Source organism: Triturus cristatus, chromosome 4_1 (genome assembly GCF_964204655.1).
Source record: "Triturus cristatus chromosome 4_1, aTriCri1.1, whole genome shotgun sequence".
Taxonomy (NCBI): domain Eukaryota; kingdom Metazoa; phylum Chordata; class Amphibia; order Caudata; family Salamandridae; genus Triturus; species Triturus cristatus.
The window spans coordinates 588529059-588542872 of NC_140585.1; the positions used below are offsets into that span (position 1 = coordinate 588529059).

At 48.9% G+C, this 13814-nt stretch overlaps 1 protein-coding gene across 2 annotated transcripts in view; it reads right to left on the minus strand.

Moving 5' to 3' along the window:
* Positions 1–13814, minus strand: part of ELAPOR2 (endosome-lysosome associated apoptosis and autophagy regulator family member 2) — a 449018-nt gene that overhangs the window by 232415 nt on the left and 202789 nt on the right. For both annotated transcript variants that reach the window (XM_085652909.1, XM_085652910.1), the window contains exon 6: positions 9832–9937. In XM_085652909.1, the coding sequence (XP_085509035.1) occupies positions 9832–9937 (106 nt within the window). The remainder of the gene's footprint in view (positions 1–9831; positions 9938–13814) is intronic.

The following is a 13814-nucleotide window of genomic DNA, read 5'->3' on the forward strand; positions in this document are numbered from 1 at the left end:
ATGGGGGAGCCCCCAGTTTTGGTGGTGGGATTGGCACCCTGTGCACCTGTTCAACCCAAAAAATGTTGAGAGGCACTTGGGGTGAAGGACATTGATTATCAGGTCTTCCATGAAGAGGCTGGTGCTAGGTCCCTCTTACCCCTCCGGATCCCACCCACTCCTTGCCCACCTGGTCCTCGAGTTTAGCTGCCATGATCTCTTGTTGTTTCATGAGGCTGAGAACATGGTCTTCCAACATCTTGGATGTAGATTGGAGGTTAAGGCTATTGGACTCAGCGGCCATTACTTTTTCAGACATTTGTTGATGGTCCGTCCACAGGAGGCCAACATCTATTGTGACAGCATCTATTCTATGTTCCAGCGAGGTCTTGAGGTCCTGAGTAGCTGCATATTAGCCCCCAAAGAGGGCTCCATCGGCTCCACCGACCTCCCAGGCGACCCAGCACCCTTCATGGACTGCTGGGAAACTGTATATATGTAAAAAAAAAAATTATTATGGCAAGAATTGTCCCTTTGGTGTCACCATGACACCCTAGAAACAACAACGGGTGGGACAGAATGGCAGAAGGAGCCGAGGTGCCCCACTATGTCCAATTTGTTGGGGTAGGGTCCCCCGTGGAAGGCATCACCAGTGCACGCCGCGTCAGGTCATCAGCAAGGCCTCCTTGCATCTCGCTCTCTAGTTGAGGCCCGTAATATGGAAAGGCAAAGCAGGGGCACCGCTCCAGGGGTCCAATCGTGGACAGTGCCCTCACTAGTGTGAGGAACAGCACCACAGGCTCCGTTCAGTGAAGGGAATGGAGAGGGCCCAGTGAGAACCCTCAGAGGATCCACCATAGTTCTAGTACCCAGGCGTCAAGCTCACTTCGGTGACGCTCCACCTCCATTCAATCCCTGGTTTCCAACGGGCCAGCGGGGCCCCTCTATCCTCCAGGAGAGGCCCATGCAGGTAAGAGCAGTGGGGCAGTGGGGTGTGGTGGGGGATATCTCGACAGACGAAGATGGGGGTAAATTAATTATTTATTTCATTTTCCCTCATCGTCATCTGTCGAGAACCCCCCATCCTGCCCCACCCCGTCCCAATCCCCACTGCTCCTACCTGTATGGGCCGCTCCTGCTATCCTCCCTGTGCCTCCTTTAGGCAGTGTAGTGGCTCTCACCTGCAAGTGCCCCTTCCATGTGGCCGCAGTTGTGTTCCTGGCCCAGATGCGAGGCTCATCCAGAGACATCACTGCCCCTCCAGTGAGCCGACGTGTTGGCCCTTATCAGGGGCTTCCCCTAGCCCTGGTCCAGCTTATGGGGCAGGGACTACCCAGGCACAGCAGAATTGTCCGTTGCGTCCGGCAGCACGCCAGGGCCCTCCCTTAACCATCGTCCTGTCCCGGTTGTCTACCCTCCTACGACTGGGACGGCTGATCGATATAGTGAGCGGTCTCCAGGCCATGGCTTTCCCACCACTAAATCAAGCCACCCAACCCCCACCTGCACATGCCACCAGCCTCTGGGAATCGCTGCATCATTATTCAGGCATCCTGGGAGCGGGGAACCACTCCACCCCTGTCGCTGTCCCCCAGGCTCCTACCGGCCCTGATACTCTGCCTCCGGCTCGGCACACTTCTGCCGCTGCATAGATGGCCAACTCGCTACAGGGCTCCGCAAGCCAGTTTCCTACAGATGGACGCTTGTGGAGCCAGCGGTCGCCCCGTGGGTTTAATTTACGGCGATGCAGTGCAGACTGGGCCGGATACTGTGTCAGATGGTAGGTTTAAGTTATCAGGCTCGCTAAGTTGCAGACATCTTGGCTAGAGCAAAGCCATGCCCCATTTCTGCAAATTTAAAGTCCGGCAATGGCCCACCTTTTAACAGTCAAATATTCAGAAACTTTTTCAGTCATCTTAATGTGAAGCATCAGATGAGCACACCTCTTTGGCCACAGGCCAATGGCCTTTTCTAATGTTTCACGAGTGCTCTTAAGAAAGCTGATCCACTTCAAGCTTACCGTTCGACGCCTCACTCAACCACACGCTAAAGGCCTGCAACCTTGACGTTTGGGAAAGCCATGATGACTTAGTTACTTCAATGGACCAACAGTAGATCAAGTACTGAGGAAGAGACCTGTATTAAAGACTTGTATCGTAAAAGGAAAATTAAGGCCTATGCAGACAAGCCCCGACATGCAAAGGGCATTCATTTTCTTAGAGGAGATCGAGTGGTTGTTCGTCAGTCTAGAAATCAAAAATCTGATGCTCCCTTCGATGTTTAGCCATTTTATATTCTGACCAGCAAAGGACACATGGTGGCTGCCCAACATCCTGGGAAGTCTATTATGCAAGATTCCTCGCATTTCCAACATGTGGGTCATTGCTCGTCAGGCACTGATGACAACGTAAAGACTAGATCTAAAAGGACAATTGAAAACCCCCTGACTGCTGTTATTCCTACATCGCCAACGCTGATCACGGACACTTCTACTGCCTGTCCCGTTTCTGAAGACACTATTGGGAAGTGTGATCAGGGTGCCACAAAGACCCACAGGCGGTCGCTCCTCTCCCCTGCTGCTGCCTACGCCTGCCGCTGCCTTACACCCACTGCAACCTCCGTTGGCGCCACTTACCTCCTTCCGCCGCTCACAGGTACCGGCCTCCGCTCGCTGACTGCTTGATTTTCTTTATTTTCGCCGTTTCCGCCGCCACTGCCCCGGTCACTCTTTCCCCTCCTCCCGCTTCCCTGTTCCGGTCCCCGCAGTCCCGCCTCCCCTCACTGCCCATTGGCTACCCAGCCTCCCGCCTCCCTGCTGACCCTCCCTCCGGGCTCCTACTTAGGGATCCTCACCGCGCTGGTCAGTGTGACCCCCCTGTGACCCACAGGCGGTCGCTCCTCTCCCCTGCTGCTGCCTACGCCTGCCGCTGCCTACGCCTGCCGCTGCCTTACACCCACTGCAACCTCCGTTGGCGCCACTTACCTCCTTCCGCCGCTCACAGGTACCGGCCTCCGCTCGCTGACTGCTTGATTTTCTTTATTTTCGCCATTTCCGCCGCCACTGCCCCGGTCACTCTTTCCCCTCCTCCCGCTTCCCTGTTCCGGTCCCCGCAGTCCCGCCTCCCCTCACTGCCCATTGGCTACCCAGCCTCCCGCCTCCCTGCTGACCCTCCCTCCGGGCTCCTACTTAGGGATCCTCACCGCGCTGGTCAGTGTGACCCCCCTGTGACCCACAGGCGGTCGCTCCTCTCCCCTGCTGCTGCCTACGCCTGCCGCTGCCTACGCCTGCCGCTGCCTTACACCCACTGCAACCTCCGTTGGCGCCACTTACCTCCTTCCGCCGCTCACAGGTACCGGCCTCCGCTCGCTGACTGCTTGATTTTCTTTATTTTCGCCATTTCCGCCGCCACTGCCCCGGTCACTCTTTCCCCTCCTCCCGCTTCCCTGTTCCGGTCCCCGCAGTCCCGCCTCCCCTCACTGCCCATTGGCTACCCAGCCTCCCGCCTCCCTGCTGACCCTCCCTCCGGGCTCCTACTTAGGGATCCTCACCGCGCTGGTCAGTGTGACCCCCCTGTGACCCACAGGCGGTCGCTCCTCTCCCCTGCTGCTGCCTACGCCTGCCGCTGCCTACGCCTGCCACTGCCTTACACCCACTGCAACCTCCGTTGGCGCCACTTACCTCCTTCCGCCGCTCACAGGTACCGGCCTCCGCTCGCTGACTGCTTGATTTTCTTTATTTTCGCCGTTTCCACCGCCACTGCCCCGGTCACTCTTTCCCCTCCTCCCGCTTCCCTGTTCCGGTCCCCGCAGTCCCGCCTCCCCTCACTGCCCATTGGCTACCCAGCCTCCCGCCTCCCTGCTGACCCTCCCTCCGGGCTCCTACTTAGGGATCCTCACCGCGCTGGTCAGTGTGACCCCCCTGTGACCCACAGGCGGTCGCTCCTCTCCCCTGCTGCTGCCTACGCCTGCCGCTGCCTATGCTTGCCGCTGCCTTACACCCACTGCAACCTCCGTTGGCACCACTTACCTCCTTCCGCCGCTCACAGGTACCGGCCTCCGCTCGCTGACTGCTTGATTTTCTTTATTTTCGCCGTTTCCGCCGCCACTGCCCCGGTCACTCTTTCCCCTCCTCCCGCTTCCCTGTTCCGGTCCCCGCAGTCCCGCCTCCCCTCACTGCCCATTGGCTACCCAGCCTCCCGCCTCCCTGCTGACCCTCCCTCCGGGCTCCTACTTATGACGCCCCCTCCGCGACCGCGCAGCGGACGCGCGCAGCGGGAGCGCCGACTGAGCGCCGAAGGTGCGCCAAAGGTAAGCCCATCCGCGCCAGGACCGCGGCCAGCGCCAGACCCCCTGGCCCCCGCGCCCGCCAGCCCCCCCGCAGGACCTACGACTTCGCCACGCTCATCGCACTCAACACCGCCCGAACCCCCGGATGCTACCGAGCGACCCCTCGACGCACCCATGGACCCTTCGTCTGCCGCTCCTGCAACTTCTCCTGCCTCCGATCCTGCACCGCACCCACCAGCAGCACCGGAAGCAGCAACCACCTGAAGTGCATCCTACTCAACACCCGCTCCGTCCACAGACACACCGTTGAGCTCTGGAACCTCCTCGACACCGCATCCCCAGACGTCGCCTTCCTCACGGAAACCTGGATGAACGCCTCCTCAGCCCCCGACATCGCCATAGCCATCCCGGACGGCTACAAGATCATCAGGAGAGACCGCATCAACCAGACCGGAGGAGGCATCGCCATCGTACACAAGAGCACCATTCGCATCTCGGCTGCATCCATCGACACATTCGGCGCTGCCGAATACCTCCACTTCCAGGTCCACATCGACCCCCAGACGACCCTCAGAGGCACCCTCATCTACCGACCCCCGGGACCGCGGGCACAGTTCTGCGATGACATCACGGACTTCATCAGCCCACACGCCCTCCACTCCACCGACTACATCCTCCTTGGGGACCTCAACTTCCACCTGGAGAACAACAACGACCGCAACTCCACCACCCTGCTGGACAACCTGGCCAACCTCGGTCTGAAGCAACTGGTCAACACCCACACGCACCAAACCGGACACACGCTCGATCCTATCTTCTCCTCCAGCAAGTACGTCTCCTTCAGTCGCTCCACCGCACTCCACTGGACCGACCACAGCTGCGTCCACTTCAGCTTCGCAAAGAACACGGCCCACCACCACCCTAAGCAGGTTCCACACAGAAACTGGAGCAAGATCACCGCCGACCAGCTCACCACCTCCCTCAGCCAGAACCCCCCCGGCAGGACACCGGACCCTAACACAGCAGCCTGCAACCTCACACAGTGGCTGTCCACTAGCGCCGACAACCTCGCCCCACTGAAGGACCCACTCATCAGGCCGAGAAGCAAGAAAGCCCCCTGGTTCACCGACGAACTCAAAGACTCCAAGAAGGCCTGCCGCACCCTGGAGAAGACCTGGCTCCTCGACAAGACTGCCGACAACATGACCGCCCTCAAACTCGCCACCCGCAGACACCACCCGCTCATCCGCACCACCAAGAAGAAATCTCTGAAGGAACGACTGGACAAGAACGCCCATGACAGCAAGGAGCTCTTCAACATCGTCAAGGAATTCTCCAACCCCATCACCGGCAACAACGACATCGCCCCCTCACAGGACCTCTGCGACTCCCTCGCTTCGTACTTCCACCACAAGGTCACCGACATCCACAACAGCTTCGGCGTTCACCCCCCGCACCCACCGATCGAACCCACGCACCCAGCCACCATCCTCCGGACATGGACCGAGGTGACCCCTGAAGACACGACTCGCATCATGAACACCATCCACTCCGGATCCCCGACCGACCCGTGCCCTCACCACGTCTTCAACAAAGTGGCCCCCACCATCGCACCCCACCTCCGAGACATCATCAACGCCTCCTTCAACACAGCAACCTTCCCGGAGAGCTGGAAGCACGCCGAACTCAGCGCCCTACTGAAGAAACCAACAGCGGACCCGACCGACCTCAAGAACTTCCGCCCCATCTCGCTCCTTCCCTTCCCGGCCAAAGTCATCGAAAAGGTCGTCAACAAGCAACTGGCCGCCTTCCTCGAGACGAAAGGATCCCTCGACCCGTCACAGACCGCTCTCATCGCAGCCACCGACGACATCCGTGCCCTGCTCGACAACGGCGAAACAGCAGCACTCATCCTCCTAGACCTCTCCGCAGCATTTGATACTGTCTGTCACCGCACCCTAGTACAACGCCTCCACGACACCGGCATCCAAGGGAAGGCCCTAGACTGGATCACCTCATACCTCTCCGGAAGAACACAGAGAGTACGTCTGCCTCCTTACCGCTCGGAGGCCACCACGATCATCTGCGGCGTCCCGCAAGGATCATCGCTCAGCCCTACGCTCTTCAACATCTACATGAAACCTCTAGCGGCCATCGCTCGCCAACACAACCTGAACATCATCTCCTACGCCGACGACACCCAGCTGATCCTCTCCCTCACCAGAGACCCCGACACCGCCAAAGCAAACCTCCGCGAAGGGATGAAAGACGTCGCCGAATGGATGAAAGACAGCCGCCTAAAGCTGAACACGGACAAGACAGAAGTCCTGATCCTGGGACCATCACCCTCCGCGTGGGACGACTCCTGGTGGCCCCCGGCCCTAGGCACCACACCCAAACCAACGGACCACGCACGCAACCTGGGCTTCATCCTGGACTCCACTCTTTCGATGACCAGACAAGTCAACGCCGTCTCCTCATCCTGTTTCCTCACACTCCGCATGCTCCGCAAGATCTTCCAATGGATTCCGACCGAGACGAGGAAAACAGTCACCCAGGCCCTCGTCACCAGCAGACTGGACTATGGAAACACCCTCTACGCCGGAACAACAGCCAAGCTACAGAAGAGACTCCAGCGCATCCAGAACACCTCCGCCCGACTCATCCTGGACATCCCTCGACGCAGCCACATCTCGAGCCACCTCAGAGACCTGCACTGGCTCCCGGTCAACAAAAGGATCACGTTCAGACTCCTCACCCACGCACACAAATCCCTCCACGACCTGGGCCCAAGGTACCTCAACGACCGCCTGACCTTCTACTCGCCCACCCGCCAGCTACGATCCGCGAACCTCGCCCTCGCCGTCGTCCCCCGCTTCCAGAGAGCCACCGCCGGAGGAAGATCCTTCTCTTACCAGGCGGCAAAGACATGGAACTCCCTACCGGTCCACCTGCGGCTGACCCGGGACCACCTCGCCTTCAGGAAACAGCTCAAGACCTGGCTGTTCGAGCAGTAGCAGACCCCCCCCCTCCCCAAGCGCCTTGAGACCCTTCCGGGTGAGTAGTGCGCGATATAAATGCCATGATTGATTGATTGATTGATTGATCGAAGAGCTATGATTATATATCCATTTGGAAAAAAATATATTATTTTATTTAACAGAGTGGGAGATGTAGTGCTTTGTGAGTTAGCAAAAACGGAACCCTTTTGGCTCCGGATGGACTCCGTACAACTGTGACTTAGGTGTTAGAGCGTAGTGATGTGAATGCAGGTTTAGAATGTTGAGTACACGGTTACAGACAGATGAATAAAGAAGTGTTCCATGTGAGGCATAGTCATTGGTGGGTGCCAAGACAGGGGAGGATCCTACAAAACCTATATTTTCCTGGAAAGTTAATAGACATTGGAGAATTTGTTTGCTTGTTAAACACTATACTCAAAATTAGAACTGTATTATTTTGGTTTTTACAATACACAGATACAAACTGTGGAGGAAAGAAAAAATTCACAGGACAGATACTCCGGGTAGAAAAATGTAAAAATAGAAACTACTATTACCACATAGTGAGTGTTCTTTAACCAACCAATGAATATGATAAGTTCTAGGGGTGTTGTGAGGAAATTTCATTTGGGTATGAAATTTAGTAGGTTATAGTAATATGGAGTTAATTTAAGGAGACCTAATGAAATCCCAATTCTTTGAACAATGGTGATTTCACAATACTTGAGATGGATAGTAATCAAATCCTGGTGATTTAATGAGAATCAATTTTTAATTGGACTAGAGTTAGGGCTTGATTTTCGATCATTAATTTTTGGTAGTGAGCAAGTTCCTATTGATCATTCTCATCGTACCTGTATTGATTCTGAACGGTTACAGCTCATGGGATTATATTCCTTATGAAGGCTTCTCACCGATGCATTTAACCCCACTCTTTAGAACAACAATGATTTATGATTATGAGTAAATCTTGACAAATGGGGAGATGATGTGGCCTAACGGCTAGGGCGGTTGATCTCGAAACTGGGAAACCGGGTTTGAGTTTCGGCAGGGAAGCTAAACATCCTGTGTTTCTGGCAAATCATGTTATCTCCCCTTGTCTAACAAAAATGAATGTGTCCGTCTCTAATGCAACTGGTGCTCATGTAAAGCACTCGCACATCTTTGGTTCTAGCTTGCGTTATATATAACTCCCAAAGAAAAAAACTTAAAGCGATTCTCCCTTGTAAGCTACAATTTGTACATATAGACAATGCTCTTTTTACTGTTCATTCTTTGTAGGTAGAAAGCACTTTATCCACTTTGTTTCGGAATATAAAATTCCCATAGGGTCATACATCAGATACCTTATGTGGGATAGTATCTGTGGGATTAATCGTATTAGGACAAATGACTACACAGTGATAAATTTGAATTAAATCTGTATGATCCTTGTATCCATGTATGAAAATGACTAGATTCTAAGCAAAGCTGGACATCATTGAATAAATAAGGAATTAGCGATGAAGTAACATTGAGGCGAGAATCACCCTTTAAAAGAACAGATATGTAATTTGTATATATATGTAACATGATACTGCATAGATAAGAGGATGCATTGTTACAAAGATTATTATGAACAATTTGTTGTCTGTTAAATCAATAAAGGTTTGTTTCTTCTCTGTGGGAAAAGGACCATACATCGGAAATTATTAAATAAGGTTCTAAATGATTTAAATTCTGTGGAGTTGTTAAAATTGTCCTGCAATAACTGATGAGTGGAGTCGTACGTCATAAGAAATGTATGATTTAATTCATTGAAATGGACTCATCGGAAGAAAATTTAAATCTCACTTTTGATATTAAGCTTTCCTTAAGAGGTCAAAATATCATTATTCACTAATAATCGGTGGTATTAGTGCGCATTTTTTTGTAATTTGTGTGATCTGTTTATTTTCAGAGATGTTTTGAATTCTTTTCAGCCTTGATAAAGAGGGTTACCTTGAAACACCTGTTGGCTGGTTTTGGGATTAAGTTTGTTTGGACATTGCATGGAATCAATATAACCAGAAAGGATGTGTGAATAAAGAAACTACTGTTCTTTAGTGAAACTTCATAGTATGACATCTTTGGTCTGGATGGATTACAACTACCGAATAGGATACTACACCTTTGATATTGGCACCAATTTTGCCACCTCAGCTGTCAGGGTAACAAGGGCAGTGGCAGGCATCACAGTTTCGACCCTTGATGACAACAAAATGATCCATGGAGGAAGCAATGTCTCATTTTCATTGTTTTATTTCCATTTAAACACATTTGTAAGGACTGTGCTGCACAGGCGAGTTGCACTGCATGTGTATTTGTGACAGGTGCAAGGTAAAGTATTAGGTAAAATAAAACATTTATTAGTCAGACATAGTCTTTAGGCATTCTGGTAAGAGTAGACTAAGTTTGCAATATTCTTCCTCAACATCAAACAAGGTGAATGAAAGTTAGGGATACAGTGAGAATTACATAAAATGGTAACATTTGGAGACAGCGACTCTCCAGTTAAAAACAATCCATTTAAATTGTACTTTACCTTCAATTGTGATGTTTTTCAGCAGGACAGGTTTCACCACTTGTGACCCCATAAGAATACCAGTTGTTCTCCAGTACAAAATGTTGGTCCCTGCTTTTAAAGGTACCTACAAAAGACACAAAAATACTGATAAACCACAACATTCTAAACCAAGAGGCTCTGTAGGTTCAATGCACAAATAAAGAGCCATAAAACATTTTTCTTATCTTACATCATACTGACCGCGTTTGTAGAGCTTTACAATTGCCCACTGTGTAGTTAGTAACCTCTTCGTGTATGCTAAAGCACAACCATGACATTAAAATAGCAATCACGGCCCACTGTTAGCTGAGGACAGTAGGAGAACCCCCACACATCTCTGAGCTTAGCCAGTGCAATTTGCTTAATCAACAGTCTCTTAATAAAAGCTGATCATTCTAATTGTAATGAGGCCCACTGTTTTTTCTGTCTTGCTGACAGTAGCTACTACAATTTCTTAGCTTTTTTAGCCAGAATGTGGTGTATAAAAAAGAAGAGACCGTTTTATCTGGAACTCTGTACATTAAGGACATAATTACTTGTATCTATTTTCTTTACTGCATTCAATCAAATTAGCAAAGTTCTGTCACTTGCTATTTTCAATAAATCTTTCTCAGTTGAAAAAACATTGTTTTCATCCTAACTGCACAAAAATAAATATGTATCACAAAAACAAAACATAACCAATAAGCTGTATAATACAATCCTATTCACCCATCTCAGAATGCTGCTAACATTCACAAATCCTCAGCCTTCAACCTTCTGATTTATATATTGATCACAAACAATTTGTATCCCATATATTGCCTAAAAAACCAAATGTTTAAAGTGAGTAAAAGTTGACCAATGTGTTAGCTGTGGTTTTGCCAGGAAAACTGAAGGGTCAAAGTTTATGAGTAGGGCTTTATGATTCTTTTTTTAACATTTCCGTCTTTATTTATCCATATTTATTTTTTGGCCATCTCATTGTTATTCATCCATATTTATTTTGAGTTTTCTGAACAAAGGAAGTTGTAACTTGTAAATGTCTATGTTTATTTAACTGATAAATGTACACAGATACCTTGACACCTTCATGGTTTTAGTACATAATAATGCAAAATATAATAAAATAGTACACTCAAATGAAACTATTAGCATTCTAAGAGAAACAAATGTTGCAATATGGAGTTATTTAAGGAATGGGCACCCTGTTTTAAGACTCTCTATACGGTCAATCTGCACAGCTGTTGGCCTGGAATTAATGAGTGATAGCATAAAAAGGCACTCAAAAGAAGCCACATTTTACAGACATGAAACCCTCGATTTTCTCTCTGTATTAACCTGGAAAAATCAGAAAAAATGGAACTGAAAGGCTTATTTGTGAGTTAAGGTACTATCTTCACCTCAAGTCACACAAACCCATGACATTAGGCCCACCTTAAATCCCTCCCCTAGTACTGCCTGAGAAAGCTTAAAATGAGATTTGTTTTAGGCACTCATTGATTGATATGGTAAAAATGTGTAAAAGGCTGTATGGATAGCATGTCTATTTTTTGGAGTAAACCTGAAAATCACTAGCAAAAATGTCCATTGTGTGTTTTCATATGATGGTAGGAGTTTAATGCTGCATGTGTGCATGTATGATGGTGGGTGGGAGTTTGTGCAATGGTAGGTGTGTTAGTGTATGGTGGTGACTGTGTGGGTGTATGATGTTTGTTGTATGGACTTGAAGGTGGATGTACAGACGTTTGATTGTGTGCTGGTGTAAGATGTTGGCTATGTCGATATATGATGGTAGCTGTGGTGACACATTGTGGGTGTGTACATATAGCATGGTGGGTGTGTTGGTGTAGGATGGTGGCTGTGTGGGCATATGAAATTGGCTGTGTGGACGATGGTGGCGAGTGTACAGGTGATGGGTGTGTGGATATATGATGGTGATTGTGTTAATGTATATTGGAGGGTGTGTGAATGTATGATGGGTGGTTTGGTATATGATATTGGTAGTGTGGACATGTGATGAAAGCTGTATAGGTGTATGATGATCAGTGTGTTGGGGTAATATACTGGTGCCTGGCCATATAAATTATGGTTTTGTTGACATATGGAAGCGCTGGCATAGGATTTTGGTTGAACAAATTTATGATGGTGAGTATTAGTGTATATTGGTTTGTGTATTTCCTATGATGGTTGTAGCGTGTATTAAATGCAGTTGATGTATTGGTATTTGAAGTGATTGTGTACATGTATTAAAGTTGGTGTGTGGTGTTGCTAGTCTTGCAAGACCTATTGGCTTTGCCATTGCTTGTAAAGGCACTTCCTTGAGTAAAGCTTTCTTTACATTTACAAGCCAAGTTTTGTGTAACTTCATTTAGCTGTTTTTTTCTGTATTGAGGAGCAAAGGAGCTTATCAGAGTTAAAATAGGAAATGTCACTTTTGGGACCCTCCCCACTATTTTTAGGACCCGCTTGATGGATCTGCACAAAACTAGCCATCAAAAAAAAAACAAAGTGAATGTACTTTTTTTATAAAGTTTTGTGCAGACTGGAACACTGTGAAAGGTATTATGATAAATAAATGCCTTGACACAGGAAAGTGTGACTTGACCATTACTACACTATCTACCCCAGGATCACCAAGCAACTTAATAGAAGACTACAAACTATTCAAAACTCAGCAGCCAGACTCACTCTCAACATTCCACACAAAACTCACATCACACCACACCACACCTCAGGGAACTACACTGGCTCCTATTAAATAAATGTACTTAATTCAAATCTCCTCACACACACATTCAAGGCACTACACAACTCAGGGCCCACGTACCTCAACAGTCAAATCCCCTTTCACCAACTACCCAGACATCTCAGCTCTGCAGGATGCATACTCGCACACATCTACAGACCAGATCACTAGGACCAGCGTTCTCTTACATTGCTACTAAAGCATGGTACAACCTCACACTCCACATCAGAACTTCCTCCTCTCTTCTTGAATTCAGAAAGAAGCTGTAGACCTGGCTTTTCAATTAACCAACCTGCCATAGGCAGGGTTAGGTGCACACACCTGCGAACTGCCTGGATCCCCTCGTGGGTGATTGTGCGCTTAACAAATTCACGTACCATATCTACAGAGGCAATATTCCCATCTCTATAATATATGTCTATTTATAACATTAATTATTAACCCCTTGAATTATGGGCCAGGGCCTACTTATAAAGTCATCAAACAAATCTGGACACATAATCAAATATCAGGTCAAAGGCTAAGTTGTTTGTGGGTGTAATCTGAATCCCGAGATGGCAATATAGAAGTATTTTATAGGTGTTATTTTGTATGTGTTTTTATACTACATTTTATTTGTAATGCAGTTTGCAGGCCACAATTGCGTTTTCCCCCTAACACCGGCATTTTACATGACTCTTTGGTTGTCTATGTTAAAAAGAAGAAAACAGTTGTATTACGGAGTTCTGACTGCATGGATACATGCTCTTGGTGTGAAAATACAAACAAGGAAGTACCAACTTCATAACTTCACTTTCTCGAAGCCAAAGCTAATAATGTCAAAGACCAATGCCAAAATGTTCAACAATTATTCCAAAGCTTTCCATTTAGCAACAAGCTGGCAAGCAAATTTTATTTTGCGTTCTCACTAAATGCATACGATTTTTGCCAAGAAAGAATTGACAAAAAAGCATACGATTACAAGGTGCTGTGCACGCGCTGACCAACTCGAACCATAGGACTCCCGAGTAATTTTAACTATCGTATTCTGAAACTGCGCGTTAAACATGTTCCGGCAAGAAAAAGACAAAGTTATTGGATTGGTATCGATGGTTAGACATGAAAAAGTGATTATACTCTCGAGGCCTCGTCAAGCCCTATCAAGCTCACTACATTATATTTAAGCTTGCAACAACATCATCCTACCGTGGAAAACATGCGCATGGGTCAAGGTTTCAACCGTTTATTAAAAAAA